General features: G+C 44.7%; 1 protein-coding gene across 1 annotated transcript in view; it reads right to left on the bottom strand.

Moving 5' to 3' along the window:
- The window catches only part of LOC115166341 (plexin-D1), a 106,643-nt gene that overhangs the window by 8,333 nt on the left and 83,275 nt on the right, over nt 1-15,035 (bottom strand). The window contains exons 20-33 of the mRNA XM_029720251.1: nt 14,594-14,708; nt 13,937-14,044; nt 11,921-12,033; nt 10,805-10,909; nt 9,867-9,997; nt 5,854-6,052; nt 5,542-5,688; nt 5,205-5,361; nt 4,897-5,000; nt 4,063-4,126; nt 2,133-2,167; nt 1,250-1,354; nt 780-943; nt 518-665 (exon numbers count right to left, since the gene is read on the bottom strand). Coding sequence (XP_029576111.1) covers nt 518-665; nt 780-943; nt 1,250-1,354; nt 2,133-2,167; nt 4,063-4,126; nt 4,897-5,000; nt 5,205-5,361; nt 5,542-5,688; nt 5,854-6,052; nt 9,867-9,997; nt 10,805-10,909; nt 11,921-12,033; nt 13,937-14,044; nt 14,594-14,708 — 1,695 coding nt within the window. The remainder of the gene's footprint in view (nt 1-517; nt 666-779; nt 944-1,249; nt 1,355-2,132; nt 2,168-4,062; nt 4,127-4,896; nt 5,001-5,204; nt 5,362-5,541; nt 5,689-5,853; nt 6,053-9,866; nt 9,998-10,804; nt 10,910-11,920; nt 12,034-13,936; nt 14,045-14,593; nt 14,709-15,035) is intronic.

The following is a 15,035-nucleotide window of genomic DNA, read 5'->3' as shown; positions in this document are numbered from 1 at the left end:
CAGAGATCGATTTTTGCAGTTTTAAAGCACATTTCCTGCAATTCTACACATTTTCTCATGACTTATGACATGTGTGCCTGGTCGGTATTCGGCCATGATTACTACAGGTTTAGATAACTGGCTAGACTAACTTACAATCTAAAAGTTGTTAGCTGACATGGCTAATTGAGGGACTGTCAATGACTGACAAAACATTTTAAAATCTGCTAATGCACAACCAAATTTCCAATTTACACCTTGTGTATTCTACTATTATAACTCTCAACAGTAAGTTGAGACCCCGACTGAGTTCCAAAGAAACAAAAAAAACATGGGGGGGGTCGGGTGCCCGCTAGCGGCCGGGGGCCGTAAGCGACCGCTTATGTCGGCCCTAATGTGTAACCATGTCTATGAGTGTGTGTTTACCGAGCAGTGAATATGTGTATGTGTGTATGCATGTTTATGTGTACTGTATTACATGTGTAGGTGTACCATAAAAGTGTGTGTAATGCATGTGTAAAGTGTTTTTGTGTCTCACCTTGCCCAGCTGCAGGTCTGAAATGGAGCAGGCGTCTATGAAGGCCTGGGCGATGACAGACAGACATGCATCCATGTGATCCGTCTTATCAATGTCAAACACAAACTGAGGGTTCTTCAGGATGTTCACCCAGAAACGCAAAGGTAAACTAAGGAGATGGGAAAACATTCTGTGAGCTTCAGAAAACATTTAGCATTAGAGGTACTATAGTACATCATGCTACATTGATGAGTAGATGATCAGATGTATCTAGTTCCCCTACCTGTTGGTCTTCCAGATGTGCAGGGTGTCGGGGTCAGTGATGCCCCTCTTGTCCGCCTGCTCCTCCAGGAAGTCAAAGAAGTATTTGATGGCCAGTGGGGGACGCTCTGCGGGAATACTGAGGATGGCCTGGAAAAGGTCGTCCAGGAACTTCTGCAAAGTTCCCTACGGAATCACAACACAGATGGGATCAGACACAGAACCAGAACTGGGATCAAGATGGATTGTTTGGAATTAAACTGTAAATAGAACTGATAATGGATTCATAATGATAAAGGAAGGAGGCCTCTGGTTTAGCCAACTACTCTGTGATTGTCATGCCAAACTGTTCAGGCTCACGATTGGACATGCTAAGGAGTTGGCTAGCTGAAGCAGTTACAGACCCAAACTAGGCTGGGCACTGCTTTCTGTCACAGAATTGTAGACTGCAAATCGTTCAAGATGGCTGCCATGTATTTTTTATTTTCTTACCTTGGTGGAGAGGAGGCGTGTCAGGTAGATCTCAGGGAGGACCTTCTTACGGTGACTCTGTCTGTGGGACTTCTTATTCTCAAACAGCTCATCATGAGGCAGGACCTAGATGGGCAGGGGGCAGAGATTAGAGGTTAGAGGTCATGGTACAAAAACATCCAATCAGCACGATGGGAAATTACCTCATTCTAAATGGGAATCTACTGTACTACGGAGGTGACTAACATTTGACAGGGAGATGAAATGAAAAAAAAATGGTATTTTTGGAAAAGTTCAGTTAACACGTCTTCCATTTCAAAAGGTTTCTCTTATTCTTGCCTCATGAATACGACCCAGGAATCACAGTGTGGATTTATGAGGTATGACTAACATGATGTCACTTTATGAAATACTGCAAGTTGGAAACTTCTGGAATTTTCTCTTACGCAGTACCAGTATCATGTGCTCCTACAGGTCTTAGCTAGGACAGGGGTATGGAGCTGGGGTAGAAAGACACTGCCGTTTTTCCTCTACTGAGCCTGTCAACAAGCTCCAGTCCAGGCCAGCACACCATAATATGAAGTCCTACAACAAAAAACTGCACACTAAAAATGACTGAAGCAAGAACTCATGTCAAACCCAAAGTCATATCTGAGTTTTTTCAATGGCTAATGTGCTATTAGCGTTGTCATGTCCTTGCTCCAGCTTTCCTACATGCACGTGCACACTCAAACTCTTATGAAATTGTGTAGTCAGATGTATTGCTCAGGCTTTCACTGTGTCTGTCTGAGTTAAATTGAGCTCTCTCTGAGACCAATGGGGCTAATGACAGAAGGAACGGGGTTTAATAGAGGTGAATGAGAAAGCTCTCTGTCCATGTGTGTGTGTGTGAGTCTGTACTTACTAAATGGACATATTTCTCTGTGTCCAAGTCTTTGGCTGCAGAGGGAGAGAAAAAACAGAAAAAAACAATCAGAAATCAGAGGAGAGAGAGAGAAATCAGAGGAGAGAGAGAGGCAGTTTGAAAGAAAGAAGATTGGGGGAGGGAAGGCGAGGCGAGTGATAGACAGTAAAAAGGAAGACAGTTAGGGGTTTATGGAAAAGAGAGAGTGTATGTGAGAGCTAACTATTCAGGTGGATTGGGAGCTGAGTGAAAAAAAGGAAGATTATGAGTGAAAGAATGAGAGGGAGAAAAGCTGAAGAGAGACAGACACAGAGTTTGTGATTGGTGCTGGAGCCAGTGTAATGAGTTTACAAAGCTCAGGCATGCGCGTGCACACACACACACACACACACACACACACACACACACACACACACACACACACACACACACACACACACACACACACACACACACACACACACACACACACACACACACACACACAGAGCCCCATGGTGACTGTGCTCTCATTAATCCAGGCCTAGCTTTGGCAGGCAGACAGGTTTAGGCCCCGGTCCCAGTCCAGACCCTCTGAGGTGATCACAGAAAGGGGTAAATGTGTTTTACATTAGCCAGGGTTTACTTCACATCCATTTAGCCTGTTTCTGGCCCAATATGACTGAGAGGAGAGGCCCTAATCATTAAGGTGGACAGAGCGGGTCTGTCAGAACTAAGATCTGTTCTGGGTGAGGTTAGCAGACCCTCCGAAATGTTGACGTCACAGTAGAGAATCATCTGGTACAGGGAACACTCCCCCTCCTGTTTCATCTGGGGCTAGATATCTGTTCATGCTTATGGCTACTGGACACCAACCATGCTGTAGAAAGGTCTAAATGTCTGGTTGGGGTCACAGTGTCACAGTGTCTCCCGACCCCTCCTGTCTCAGCCTCCAGTAATTACGCTGCAATAGTTTATGTGTTGGAGGGCTAGGGTCAGTCTGTTATATCTGGATTATTTCTCCTGTCTTATCCGGTGTCCTGTGTGAATTTAAGTATGCTCCCTCCCTCTAATTCTCTCTCTCTCTCTCTCTCTGATGACCTGAGCCCTAGGACCATGCCTCAGGACTACCTGGCCTGATGACTCTTTGCTGTCCCCAGTCCACCTGGTCGTGCTGCTGCTCCAGTTTCAACTGTTCTGCCTGCGGCTATGGAACCCTGACCTGTTCACCGGACATGCTACCTTGTCCCGGACCTGCTGTTTTCGACTCTCTCGCTGTACTGCACCTGCTGTCTCTAACTCTGAATGACCGACTATGAAAAGCCAACTGAGATTTACTCCTGAGGTGCTGACCTGTTGCACCCTCTACAATCACTGTGATTATTATTATTTGACCCTGCTGGTCATCTATGAACATTTGAACATCTTGGCCATGTTCTGTTATAATCTCCAGCCGGCACAGCCAGAAGAGGACTGGCCACCCCTCATAGCCTGGTTCCTCTCTAGGTTTCTTCCTAGGTTTTGGCCTTTCTAGGGAGTTTTTCCTAGCCACCGTGCTTCTACATCTGCATTGCTTGCTGTTTGGGGTTTTAGGCTGGGTTTCTGTACAGCACTTTGAGATATCAGCTGATGTAAAAAGGGCTTCATAAATACATTTGATTAATTTATTGATTGATGTACTGTGTGTGTGCGTGCATCTGTGTGTGATTGATTAAGCGAAACTATTACAGCGTGTTTTATGGCGGGAAATGTATGTATGTCGGTGGTTTGATGTGTGTGTATGTGTTTAATATGCTCAGGATAAAGTGAATGTGTGGGGTTTTACTGTAATACGCTCAGGATGAAGTGAGTGTGTGCAGTTTTACCATAATAAAGTTTGTATTTTTCTAAGCATGTAGGAGTGTGTGACAAGGTGACAGAGTGTGTGTGTGTGTGTGTGTGTGTGACCTACCTCTCCCCAGTGTGTTGTCTCTCTTGTCTTTCATGCTCATGGCGAACGACGCCCCCTCTGGGATCTGTGGGAGGGTTCAGAGGTCACAGGAACAGGGGTGAGAGGGGGAGCACGAGAACTGGATCATTATCCGCTGCCTCAGGGTATGTGTGTGTGTTCGGGTGTGTGTGTGAGTCTGAAGTAGCAGGGTGGCTCCAGGGGGGCTGTGGGGTGTTGCAGGGGGGCTCATTAAAGTCAACACAGTGAAATGGATTGAACAGTCTTGCCAGTAAACCGAGACTGTTAGTACACACTGTGCCTCACTGCCTTCACAACTCAGCACTAACTTAACAGAGCACGTAACAGCACTGGTAACAGGGCAAAGGTTATAGGTCACCACCCGACTGTTTACACACACAAATACACAATTACTGTAACACATTAAAAACATATCAAGACACTAGAAAATGCATAATTTTTTTTTTTACAACAAGACAAAACACAAATACCCACAGACAATGACAGATACAAACAAAAACAGAAATCACACAATAACATACTGCATGTGTATGATGAACAAACACAGTCACAGAGGGCACCACACACATACTATATTGACAACCATTTGTATGCAAACACAGATAAACAGAATGTGGCACCCCTTGGGCAGTCAACATTTACAGTGACTTCTCACCCTCACCTCTGTTACTTCCACCCTGTGAGTGTGTTAATGTCAGGGAAAACACAAAGACACAGGGGACACACACCACGCACAACCTCACTTATGCACGCACTCACGCACGCACACACACGCACAGGTGAGATGGTGTGTGTGTTGTGGGAGCAGAGCCTTGCCTGGTAATGCGTGACTGTGTTGAGTTTCTTCCTGCCATCCTCCATCACTGAAGTGTTATCCAGGTCCTGGAGGATCCTGCTGTTACTACCAGACGCAAACCATTCTACAGCACAGCAGAGAGGGGGAAAAAGGAGAGATGGACGAGGAAAGGGACAAAATGTTATGAATGTTCAAATGCATTTGGCCATCTATTGTATAAGCTTCATGTCAGTTGAGCTACAAAGCAAGAGTTGATCAGGGCTCCTTTAAAAAAATGTCTCTCAATCAATCTAAATAAAGGAAGGAGAATATAACACAGTTTTCTCACCCAGGTCTACGTCCTCTGCCTGGGGCCACTGCGAGAAGGGCAGGTTCTTATAGAAGGCATCTAGAATCTTGTCCTTCACCTGGCAGATGGTGTCTGTGTTCATCACCCTCACGGCCAGAGAGTCCATCCCACAGCCCTGGAACGAGACGTTGATGTTCTGGACACACACAAAGAGTAGGCAGGGTAGGTCACAATTATTTAATTAGGACATTATAAACAGGATTATATAGAGGTGAATGATTGACACATGATACATGCATACAGCAAGACCTTTAGATTTCTTATTAACCAATCAGTTGTCAGTATATGAAATCAGCATTGCTGTGTGGTGACTGACCTGTGGCTTGGCCTCAATGTTCTCTCTGAGCAGCCACTCCTCGTTGAGGGTGTACCGGGCCTTCCCCGTGATGGCGTCTATAGAACCCTTGTTGATCTGCTGCTTGATGGCACACAGTAGCAGGAAGAAGGGCTCGCCCACTGTCTCCTGAAGAAAACATCACAGTAACATGTTAAAAACGTAACAGAAAGCTTTGAGAACCGAGGGATGATGTTTCCCAGTAAGGGGTTCAACAACATTGACAGTGGATCCTCATGATTTGATAAAAAGGTCCAGGTGAGTCTCTTTTTTATCCCTCCTTCCTTCCCACACCTTGAGGTAGCTGTACATGCAGATAGACATCCAGTTGGTGAGCATCTTCTCCACCACAGACTCTGTGCGTCGCAGCATCAGCTTGGGGTTCTTGGCGGCCGAGGCGTCGATCAGGTCCACCAGCAGATCCTTCATAATGCTGGTGTAGTACTCCAGTTTACCATGGAGGGCGATAGTGAGCAAGGACGCAAGGCTACACCTGAGGAAAGAGACAAAAGAAAAACACCAAAATGTGTGTGAGAACAGAGTACAGAGACATACCCAATTCATGCAAGAGGATTTACTCCCCGCACCTGAGAACACACAGAGTTATGTAGTTCAGAAAGGAAATACCACTTGTACATTTAACCATTTATTAGAAAAGATAACCATGCATAGTATTGGCATTAGCAAGAGACACCAGCGCATGTGTGCATGTGACATCTGGCATTGAGGAAGCATGTGTAGAACTGATCAACTTAACTAGACCGCATGTAAGGAGAGTGTCAATACATTTGGTGCAATATCCGCTGATGCCACCACACTTGGGTTTCCCTTCTGAACTGGCTCCGCTTTATTTAGAAGTGGTCCAAATGGATAGAGGGTGTGGACGGGGTCCATAACGAAGAGCCTTTCATCCAGGAGACCAGGTAGGGAAATATTATAGCTGCTGTGTTGCTTAGCCTGGAGAGGGAGGGAAGTGGTTTGGTCTCAGGTAACCTAATGTAGCAGGAGTAAAAGAAATGCCTAAATCCAGTTTTCAGCAGAAAAGGAAGCTAGGTTGAAGATATCCCTGAAAATCGGATGCATCCGGTTGTTGGCAACTAAGGTGGGACTCGGGGTCTTTGAAGAGCCTCCAGAAAAACATTGTTTTTACACTGATATGCTGAGGTGTTGTATGGAGCTGTCATATTCTACACATAAACACTTTGAACTGGGAAGAGGTGGATACATAGGATAATTAGTTAGGGTCCGATTCCAACTTAGGAAATTACGCCTTTGTTTCGTACGCCTTTCCTACGCATTTCTCAGTAGTTGGTATTCAGACTTACCTTGTACAGGTGTGCAACAGGCTTTGGCAGGCGTGGTTCCCTTGCGCGCACTGAATAAATGTAATTCAAACGCTGAAAACCCTCCCGCTTGCTGGCCAACAGAATTTCTAGTGGAGCTTTCATTCAATAGGGTTGTCAGTACATTTATCTTAATTTTAAGCCATCCCTTTAAATACTGTGTACCTTTAATTAGAATTTTGGCAACAGACTAGAATACATTGAGAGAACTGGTTCAGAAAATAGGGATCAATAAAAGAAAGCCATCTGAATATAGTCTCCTATTCAACACCAACTGGTAGAATATATACTCTGATCTTGTAGATTATGTAGGCACATTTTAGAGTTAGGAAAGTATGTATGTAAAAACAGGTTTGGAGAGCCTGTACTCACAAAATATATTAATGAATAACAAAGACAGTGGTTTGATTCAAAGTTGTCATTTTCAAATTCAATCTATGAAATATTAGAAGGTGTGTACAATAGGGCTTGAACAATAGTCCTATAAATCTACCCTGATTCTCGCTAATCATGGAACTGTTTGACAACGGTCCAGTCATTGTAAAGCGTGCACCAGGCTCCAGGTTTACCTGCTATGTGTGGTCTTCCACAATGATTCAAATAGGCTACATGTACCAAATGATTGCACAACATTAGCCTAATGTGATCCACTAATGCTAGCGACCCTCAGTACCAACTACACAGACTTGACAGAGTAAAGAACAACTACACAGACGTGACAGAGGAAGAAAGGTCAACGGAATGGAATGGAATGATGCAAAATGGAAGCTAAAGTGACAGTTGGAAATGTATGTGGGTATTACTGATGGTGACTCCCGATCGTGGCTAATATTTAACCTGTTATGGATAGGGGGCAGTATTTTCATGGCCAGATAAAAAACGTACCCGATTTAATCTGATTATTACTCCGGCCCAGAAACTAGAATATGCATATAATTATTAGCTTTGGATACAGAAACTCCAAAGTTTCTAAAACTGTTTGAATGGTGTCTGTGAGTATAACAGAACTCCTATGGCAGGCCAAAACCTGAGAAGATTCTGTACAGGAAGTGCCCTCTCTGACCATTTCTTGGCCTTCTACACTCTCTTTATTGAAAACTGAGGATCTCTGCTGTAACGTGACACTTCCTACGGCTCTCAGAAGGCGGCAAAACGTTGAATGATGTCTTTGCAGGCCCAGGCTGAAAAACAGTAGCGCATTTGGATAGTGGTCGATCTGAGAACAATGAGACTGGGGGCGCGTGCACGAGCCAACACCATGTATTTATTTTTAGTCTTTGAACGAAAACAGGGTTTCCCGGTCGGAATATTATCGCTTTTTTACGAGAAAAATCGCATTGATTTTAAACAAAATTGATTTTAAACAGCGTTTGACATGCTTCGAAGTACGGTAATGGAATATTTTGAATTTTTTTGTCACGAAACGCACCGGGCGCGTCACCCTTCGTCACCCTTCGGATAGTGTCTTGAACGCACAACAAAACGCCGCTATTTGGATATAACTATGGATTATTTGGAACCAAACCAACATTTGTTATTGAAGTAGAAGTCCTGGGAGTGCATTCTGACGAAGAACAGCAAAGGTAATCCAATTTTTCTTATAGTAAATCTGACTTTGGTGAGGGCCAAACTTGCTGGGTGTCAAAATAGCTAGCCTGTGATGGCCGGGCTATCTACTCAGAATATTGCAACATGTGCTTTCACCGAAAAGCTATTTTAAAATCGGACATAGCGATTGCATAGAGGAGTTCTGTATCTATAATTCTTAAAATAATTGTTATGTTTTTTGTGAACGTTTATCGTGAGTAATTTAGTAAATTCACCGGAAGTTTGCGGTGGGTATGCTAGTTCTGAACGTCACATGCTAATGTAAAAAGCTGTTTTTTGATGTAAATATGAACTTGATTGAACAAAACATGCATGTATTGTATAACATAATGTCCTAGGAGTGTCATCTGATGAAGATCATCAAAGGTTAGTGCTGCATTTAGCTGTGGTTTTGTTTTTTGTGACATTATATGCTAGCTTCAAAAATGGGTGTCTGATTATTTCTGGCTGGGTACTCTGCTGACATAATCTAATGTTTTGCTTTTGCTGTAAAGCCTTTTTGAAATCGGACAGTGTGGTTAGATAAAGGAGAGTCTTGTCTTTGAAATGGTGTAAAATAGTCATATGTTTGAAAAATGGACGTTTTTGGATTTTCGAGGACTTTGTATTTCGCGCCACGCCTATCATTGGATATTGGAGCAGGTGTTCCGCTAGCGGAACGTCTAGATGTAAGAGTTAACATGATATAAATTGTAAAAAAAACCCACTGAAAATATGAGACCACACATTTTAAATTCTGAATAACGGCACAGCTATTTATAACCTATTTCACTGTTGGAAAGGGGCCGCAATACATGTCACGTTGATATGATTTTCAGTTTGCTTCCATGTGGATGGTTTCACATTCGTCTCTAGGGATCATAAGGAAAAATAATCTAAAACAATTGGTATATGCACTCCAAATGGATTACTAATTTACCTAGCTCTTATCAATTGCTCTTCTCCATTTACAAACTACAGTGCATGGAGAATGCTGTTATTTCTATGGAAAAAAGAAAGTAGATGCTTTTTTCCACTTGGAACCAGCAGGTTGGCTCCACCTTATTCATGGTTTCCTGGCATGTAAAGCTGGTGGAATTATGAGGGAATTAAGTCAAGGTCAGAATGTAGACACACCTCTGCCATACCTTCATTTCTTAGATCTGCACCCCGAACGAATAGCGGGTGAATAGCGTGCTATTCTCATGCTTAAGTTCAAGGTCAGAATACGCACAGAGAGAAAAATGCATAAAAAGGGAATGACGTTCCATTTCCGCATGTTTAACTTGGGTTGGAATCAGGGCCTTCCTTATACAGTAGACAGTAACAGTGTTTTGGGTTTGAAGTGTGCATGGTTGTCATGATTTTCATGGTTACCTGTCGCGTACGGCAAAGTCCTTCTGTTGCTCCAGCGCGTGGACGAAGGTAACCAGGAAGTGCTTGTTGTTGAGAAGAGTGGAGAAGAGAGTTATGCCCTCTTCCATGTTAGGCTTGGCTGTGTTAGAGGGCTGGAGAGACAAAGAGAATGAGGACAGAGAAAAGAGGGAGTTACAGTATGTGTATTGAACCAACCTGTTCAATCAGCCTCCTCCCTAACCCAAATCCACCTCATAACTTCATATGATCAGGGTATGATCACTAAAAGTCATTATGCAGTTTCTACCTCTGAGCTTTCACCTGCTCTCTCTCACACTCAGCCTAGTTAATGAGATGATATCCTATCTAATGGTGCATCTAAGCAGTGCTCTGATAAAGTCTTCCCCCTGGACTGCAGCAATATGCTCCTGTTTTCACAGTGACAGGAGACCGGTGATAAATGGCAGATGTTTGGACGCTGTAGCCTGGAAAACATGGGAAGGATCTAAAACACTTTATCACTCTTAGACAGGCTCCCCAGGCTGTTGACCCAAAACCATGCAGTGATGCAATAGTAGATCTCTCTCTTTCTGACACACACAACCAACAGAGATGGCTGACTGCATAGTTACAGTAGAATGTGTGGTGCCATTGTCATGGAGATGGTGGGAAGTGTGTCAACAACCTGCCAGTTTCTGGGTGGGCTGGGGTAGTGTTTGACAACATGAAAACTGCCAGAGTCATAAGGACTGGCAGCTGGTGAATGGGAATTAAAATGCAATGTATACATACGGATAGAGACACATGCACACACACACACACACACAGTTGTGGTTTCCTTCTATAGTTACTCCTAATCAACAGCCTCACCGTGGAGACGTAATAATCGGTGTGACCCAGTTGTGAGATAGAGGGGAGCAGAATGGATAGTGGAACACTTCAGGGGGTTAACTCTTTACCTGCCAGTCCTGCAGAAGGGGGTGTGTCTCAGGGAGGGCTCGTGGACCGAGGGCGTTGTTCTCATAGACGGGCTGGACCAGACTCCTCTCATAGTCTGAACACATCTGAGATAAACACACAGAGAGACAGAATCAGAGTGTGCGGACAGTGTGTGCTTGTGTGTCTGGCGATGTTGGAGTAAGTACATAATAATAATAACAATAGAGGGGGTGCTTATATTTGTCCTATTTCACACATGTACAAGTGTGTATTAAAACGCATGTGTGATTGGAAATGTGTTTTTTGCACATCCCAACTCGCCCTTAGACACCGTCTACCATTATCAACGGAGACCCTGAGCAATTAGGGTTGAGTGCCTTGCTCAAGGGTACATCGACACATTTTTCACCTTATCAGCTCGGGGATTCAAACTAGCAACATTTTGGTTACTGGCCCAACACTCTAACCCAGGGGTGTCAAATTAATTCCAGAGGGCCTAGTGTCTGCCGGTTTTTGGATTGTCCTTTCAATTAAGCCCTAGACCACCAGGTGAGGGGAGTTCCTTACTAATTAGTTCTTAATTCATCAATCAAGTACAAGGGACAAGCGAAACCCGCAGACACTCGGCCCTCCGTGGAATGACTTTGACACGTGCTCTACCAGCTAAGATCCTTGCCATTGGTAGGTTGTACTAAAGCGTGTATATGCATACAAAAGTGTAAAAGTGTGTATGGGTGAGTAGAAGAATGTGTGCTGTGTGCGGCAGTGTGTTTACATAAGTGAGGAAAGTTTTCTTGTGTGAGTGGCCAGCATTGTTCTGTCTCCTTGAAACATCATGTTTAAACATGAAACACACTGCTCTGTCTGTATCTCTGTCTGTGGAAAAACAGATAGAAAAGAGAGACCTGTAACAAATATATGTTCTCTGCTAGTGACTAAAACCACACCACGCTTGAAAAGTTTTGGGACGGTAATATCTTGGATATGTGAAGAACTATTTAATGTAAATGGTTTCTGATCGAAAATCTCTCTCTAATGGTTGTAGTAAGGTGATAAGGTAGGTGTGTGTGTGTGTGTGTGTGTGTGTGTGTGTGTGTGTGTGTGTGTGTGTGTGTGTGTGTGTGTGACTGACTCACCTTGGGGAAGAAGGTGCGTGTGACAAACTGTTTGTACTCCAGGAAGGGGATTCCCTGGCTACTGTTCAGCTCCTTAGTCAGGTCTGTCATATCTGTCTGCAGCTCTGCAAAGCCTGGAGGGACACCACAGGGTTAGAGGATAACATCTCACCACCATTCACAGGACATTTAGTCCAGAATACCTCAGACGACTGTCTTTTATTCCAGAGCACAGGCCCAGAACCATGCATATGTCTCTACCTAGTTCTAGAACATTATTTCACATTCTAGAATATCCCAGAACCCAGGTTTAACTACATTACATTCTAGCATGTTCTGGTGTCACATGACCGTGCCAGCATTTGCAGTCCAGCACAGCATGCAGGGAAATATTTACAAAACACAATCAGAGCTGCCAGATTCAATCTGAGAGTCTCCTATCAGAACCATGTGTGCTAGCAGTAAAACCCACAAGAACAGTATCAACATATCTAAACACATGGGTCTCATAGGTTCTGGTATGAGTGGATTATGTTCTGTCATTACAAGCTGTTATGAGACATGGAGGGGCTGTGTTGTCTCGTTATTGGACATGGGAGATCTCTTTATGGACAAGCTCTTCCTTCCTCAGGATGAGAAGTTTGTTTACGTTTTATACAATAATCACCATGGAGACATTCTTTGTGTGTGTATCTGTGTGTGTGTGTGTGTGTGTGTCAGGCCAAAACTCCCTCTTAAGCATTTCCCTTCGGGATAATACATCCCCTGACAAATAGTCCTTTGGTCAGGCCTGACCATCAATGACTGACTCTACAGCCAAATTCCAATGCTCTTCAGTCACACACCTTATCACTCCCACACATACCAAACTATTCTCATTCATCTAGATAGGGGTGTCAAACTCATTCCATGGAGGGTCTAGTATCTGAAGGTTTTTGTTTTTTCTTTTTAATTAAGCCCTAGACAACCAGGTGTGGGGAGTTCATTAATAATTAGTGACCTTAATTCATTAATCAAGCACACGAAAGACACTCGGCCCTCTGTGGAATGAGTTTGACACGTGTGATCTGATTTTAGGGCGGCAGGTAGCCTAGTGGTTAGAGCGTTGGGCCAGTAACAGAAAGGTTGCTGGATCAAATCCCTGAGTTGACGAGGTAAAAATCTGTCGCTCTGCCCCTGAACAAGGCAGTTAACCCACTGTTCCCCAGTAGGCTGTCATTGTAAATAAGAATTAGTTCTTAACTGACTTAACTAAATTGTCCCTGCAATATGCCAATCTCTTTACTCCCTTCCCAAACCTGTCCCCCGCCCCTGACACTCTCACCCACACATCTATGTGTCCTCTAAAACACCTACCCTCCTCTTCTTTCCCTCATCCTCCTCCCACACTTCTCCTCACAGAAACATGTCCCTGACTCCTGCCCCTACTTCTTCCTCTCCCCCTCTCCATTTCTCTCTCTTTATTTATCCAACGTTATCTATCTGTCCTATGAATCTGGTCGCTCAGACATTCTGTGGCCTTCAAACTGGCCCACAGTGACCCCCCTCCTCTCCTCTCCTCTCTCCTCTCCCCTCTCATACTCCTATCACTTTGCCCCTACAGAGTAGACACATCTGAAGCAGTGTGTGACCACCATGTTTTTGTGTGTGTGTGTGTGTGTGTGTGTGTGTGTGTGTGTGTGTGTGTGTGTGTGTGTGTGTGTGTGTGTGTGTGTGTGTGTGTGTGATCACTACTCAGTCTGTGTTTTATGAGTCACGCGAACTATGCACACATCTTTCAACTGCTGCCACCACATATCTGCACAGACACACACATACGTAAGCGCACACACATAAAAGCCCTATCCCTAAGTGAAGGTCCATGTTTTCTGTTTTCCCACATGTAGCCTTGGCCCAGGAACATCAGAGAAAATGATGAGACTTCAATGGAGCTTTAATAACAATCTGAGTGTAGGGAGACCTGCTGGTAGCATTACCAATCACACAGAAACTCCAGCCAGTACAAGAGAGTGCAAGTGTGTGTGTGTGGTTCTGAACCTTTGCGGATCTCCTCTCTGATCTGGGACTCCATCTCCTCCATCTGCAGCAGAGTCTTCTGCCAGTAGCGCTCCGCCCTCCGGCTCTTAGTACAGTACACCACCAGAGCTGTGTGTGTGAGTGAGAGTGAGAGAAAGAGAGAAAGATGAGGCAAGGGAGATGGAGTGAGAGAGGAAAAGGGCGAGAGAGAAGAAGGAGGGACAAAAGGGAATGAGGGAAAAGTATGTGGGAGAGAAACACACAGAAAGAGACATAAGAGTCAATAAATAGATGTCTTTGAAGCCATGTCCTGTTATCACAGGTTGACATGTTGTAATAAATCAGGACATACTCCATTTGTAAAAGCTCCATACATAAACAGCTTCTGGAGAGAAATAAAAACACACTTGTCGAAGACACACACACACAAACACATTAAAAAAGACACACAGACATACAACTACGTGAGTACAAACAATCGCACCCACAGACACAAACACAGACGTCACACGCACACACTGGGAGCAGTGGTAACAGTGGTGTCTTTGTGCTGTGTAGACTGGGGGAGAGAGACCCTAACCCCAGAGATCCTTTTATCTCCCTCACATCTGGAGCATCCGTTGACAGGCAGCCCAGACATCCATCATCCCCGGCAACGTCACCAGCCCAGACACTTACCCACAGTGCACAGCAGCAGCAGGACGCAGCACACCACGATGGACACCACAATGGCCAGCTCACTACCACCCAGCTGCACCTTGGCTATGATCCTCTGGAAGTTACCCACCTGCACCTAGAGAGGGAGAGAGGGGAGGGAGAGAGGGGAGGGAGAGAGGGGAGGGAGAGAGGGGAGGGGAGGGAGAGAGGGGAGGGGAGGGAGAGAGGGGAGGGAGAGAGTGGAGGGAGAGAGGGGAGGGGAGGGAGAGAGGGGAGGGAGAGAGGGGAGGGGAGGGAGGGGAGGGAGAGAGGGGAGGGAGAGAGGGGAGGGAGAGAAAGAGTAAAGAAAGGAGAGAGAGTGAAAGAAAGGGTGAGATAGGAGGAAAGAGGAGAGAGGATTCAGGGGCGAGAACGGTGTTTAGCAGGCCTGTTTCAACATACAAATGCAAACATATGTTCTGAA

This window comes from Salmo trutta, chromosome 28 (genome assembly GCF_901001165.1).
Source record: "Salmo trutta chromosome 28, fSalTru1.1, whole genome shotgun sequence".
NCBI classification, from domain to species: domain Eukaryota; kingdom Metazoa; phylum Chordata; class Actinopteri; order Salmoniformes; family Salmonidae; genus Salmo; species Salmo trutta.
This window is presented reverse-complemented; position numbering and strand designations above follow the sequence as displayed.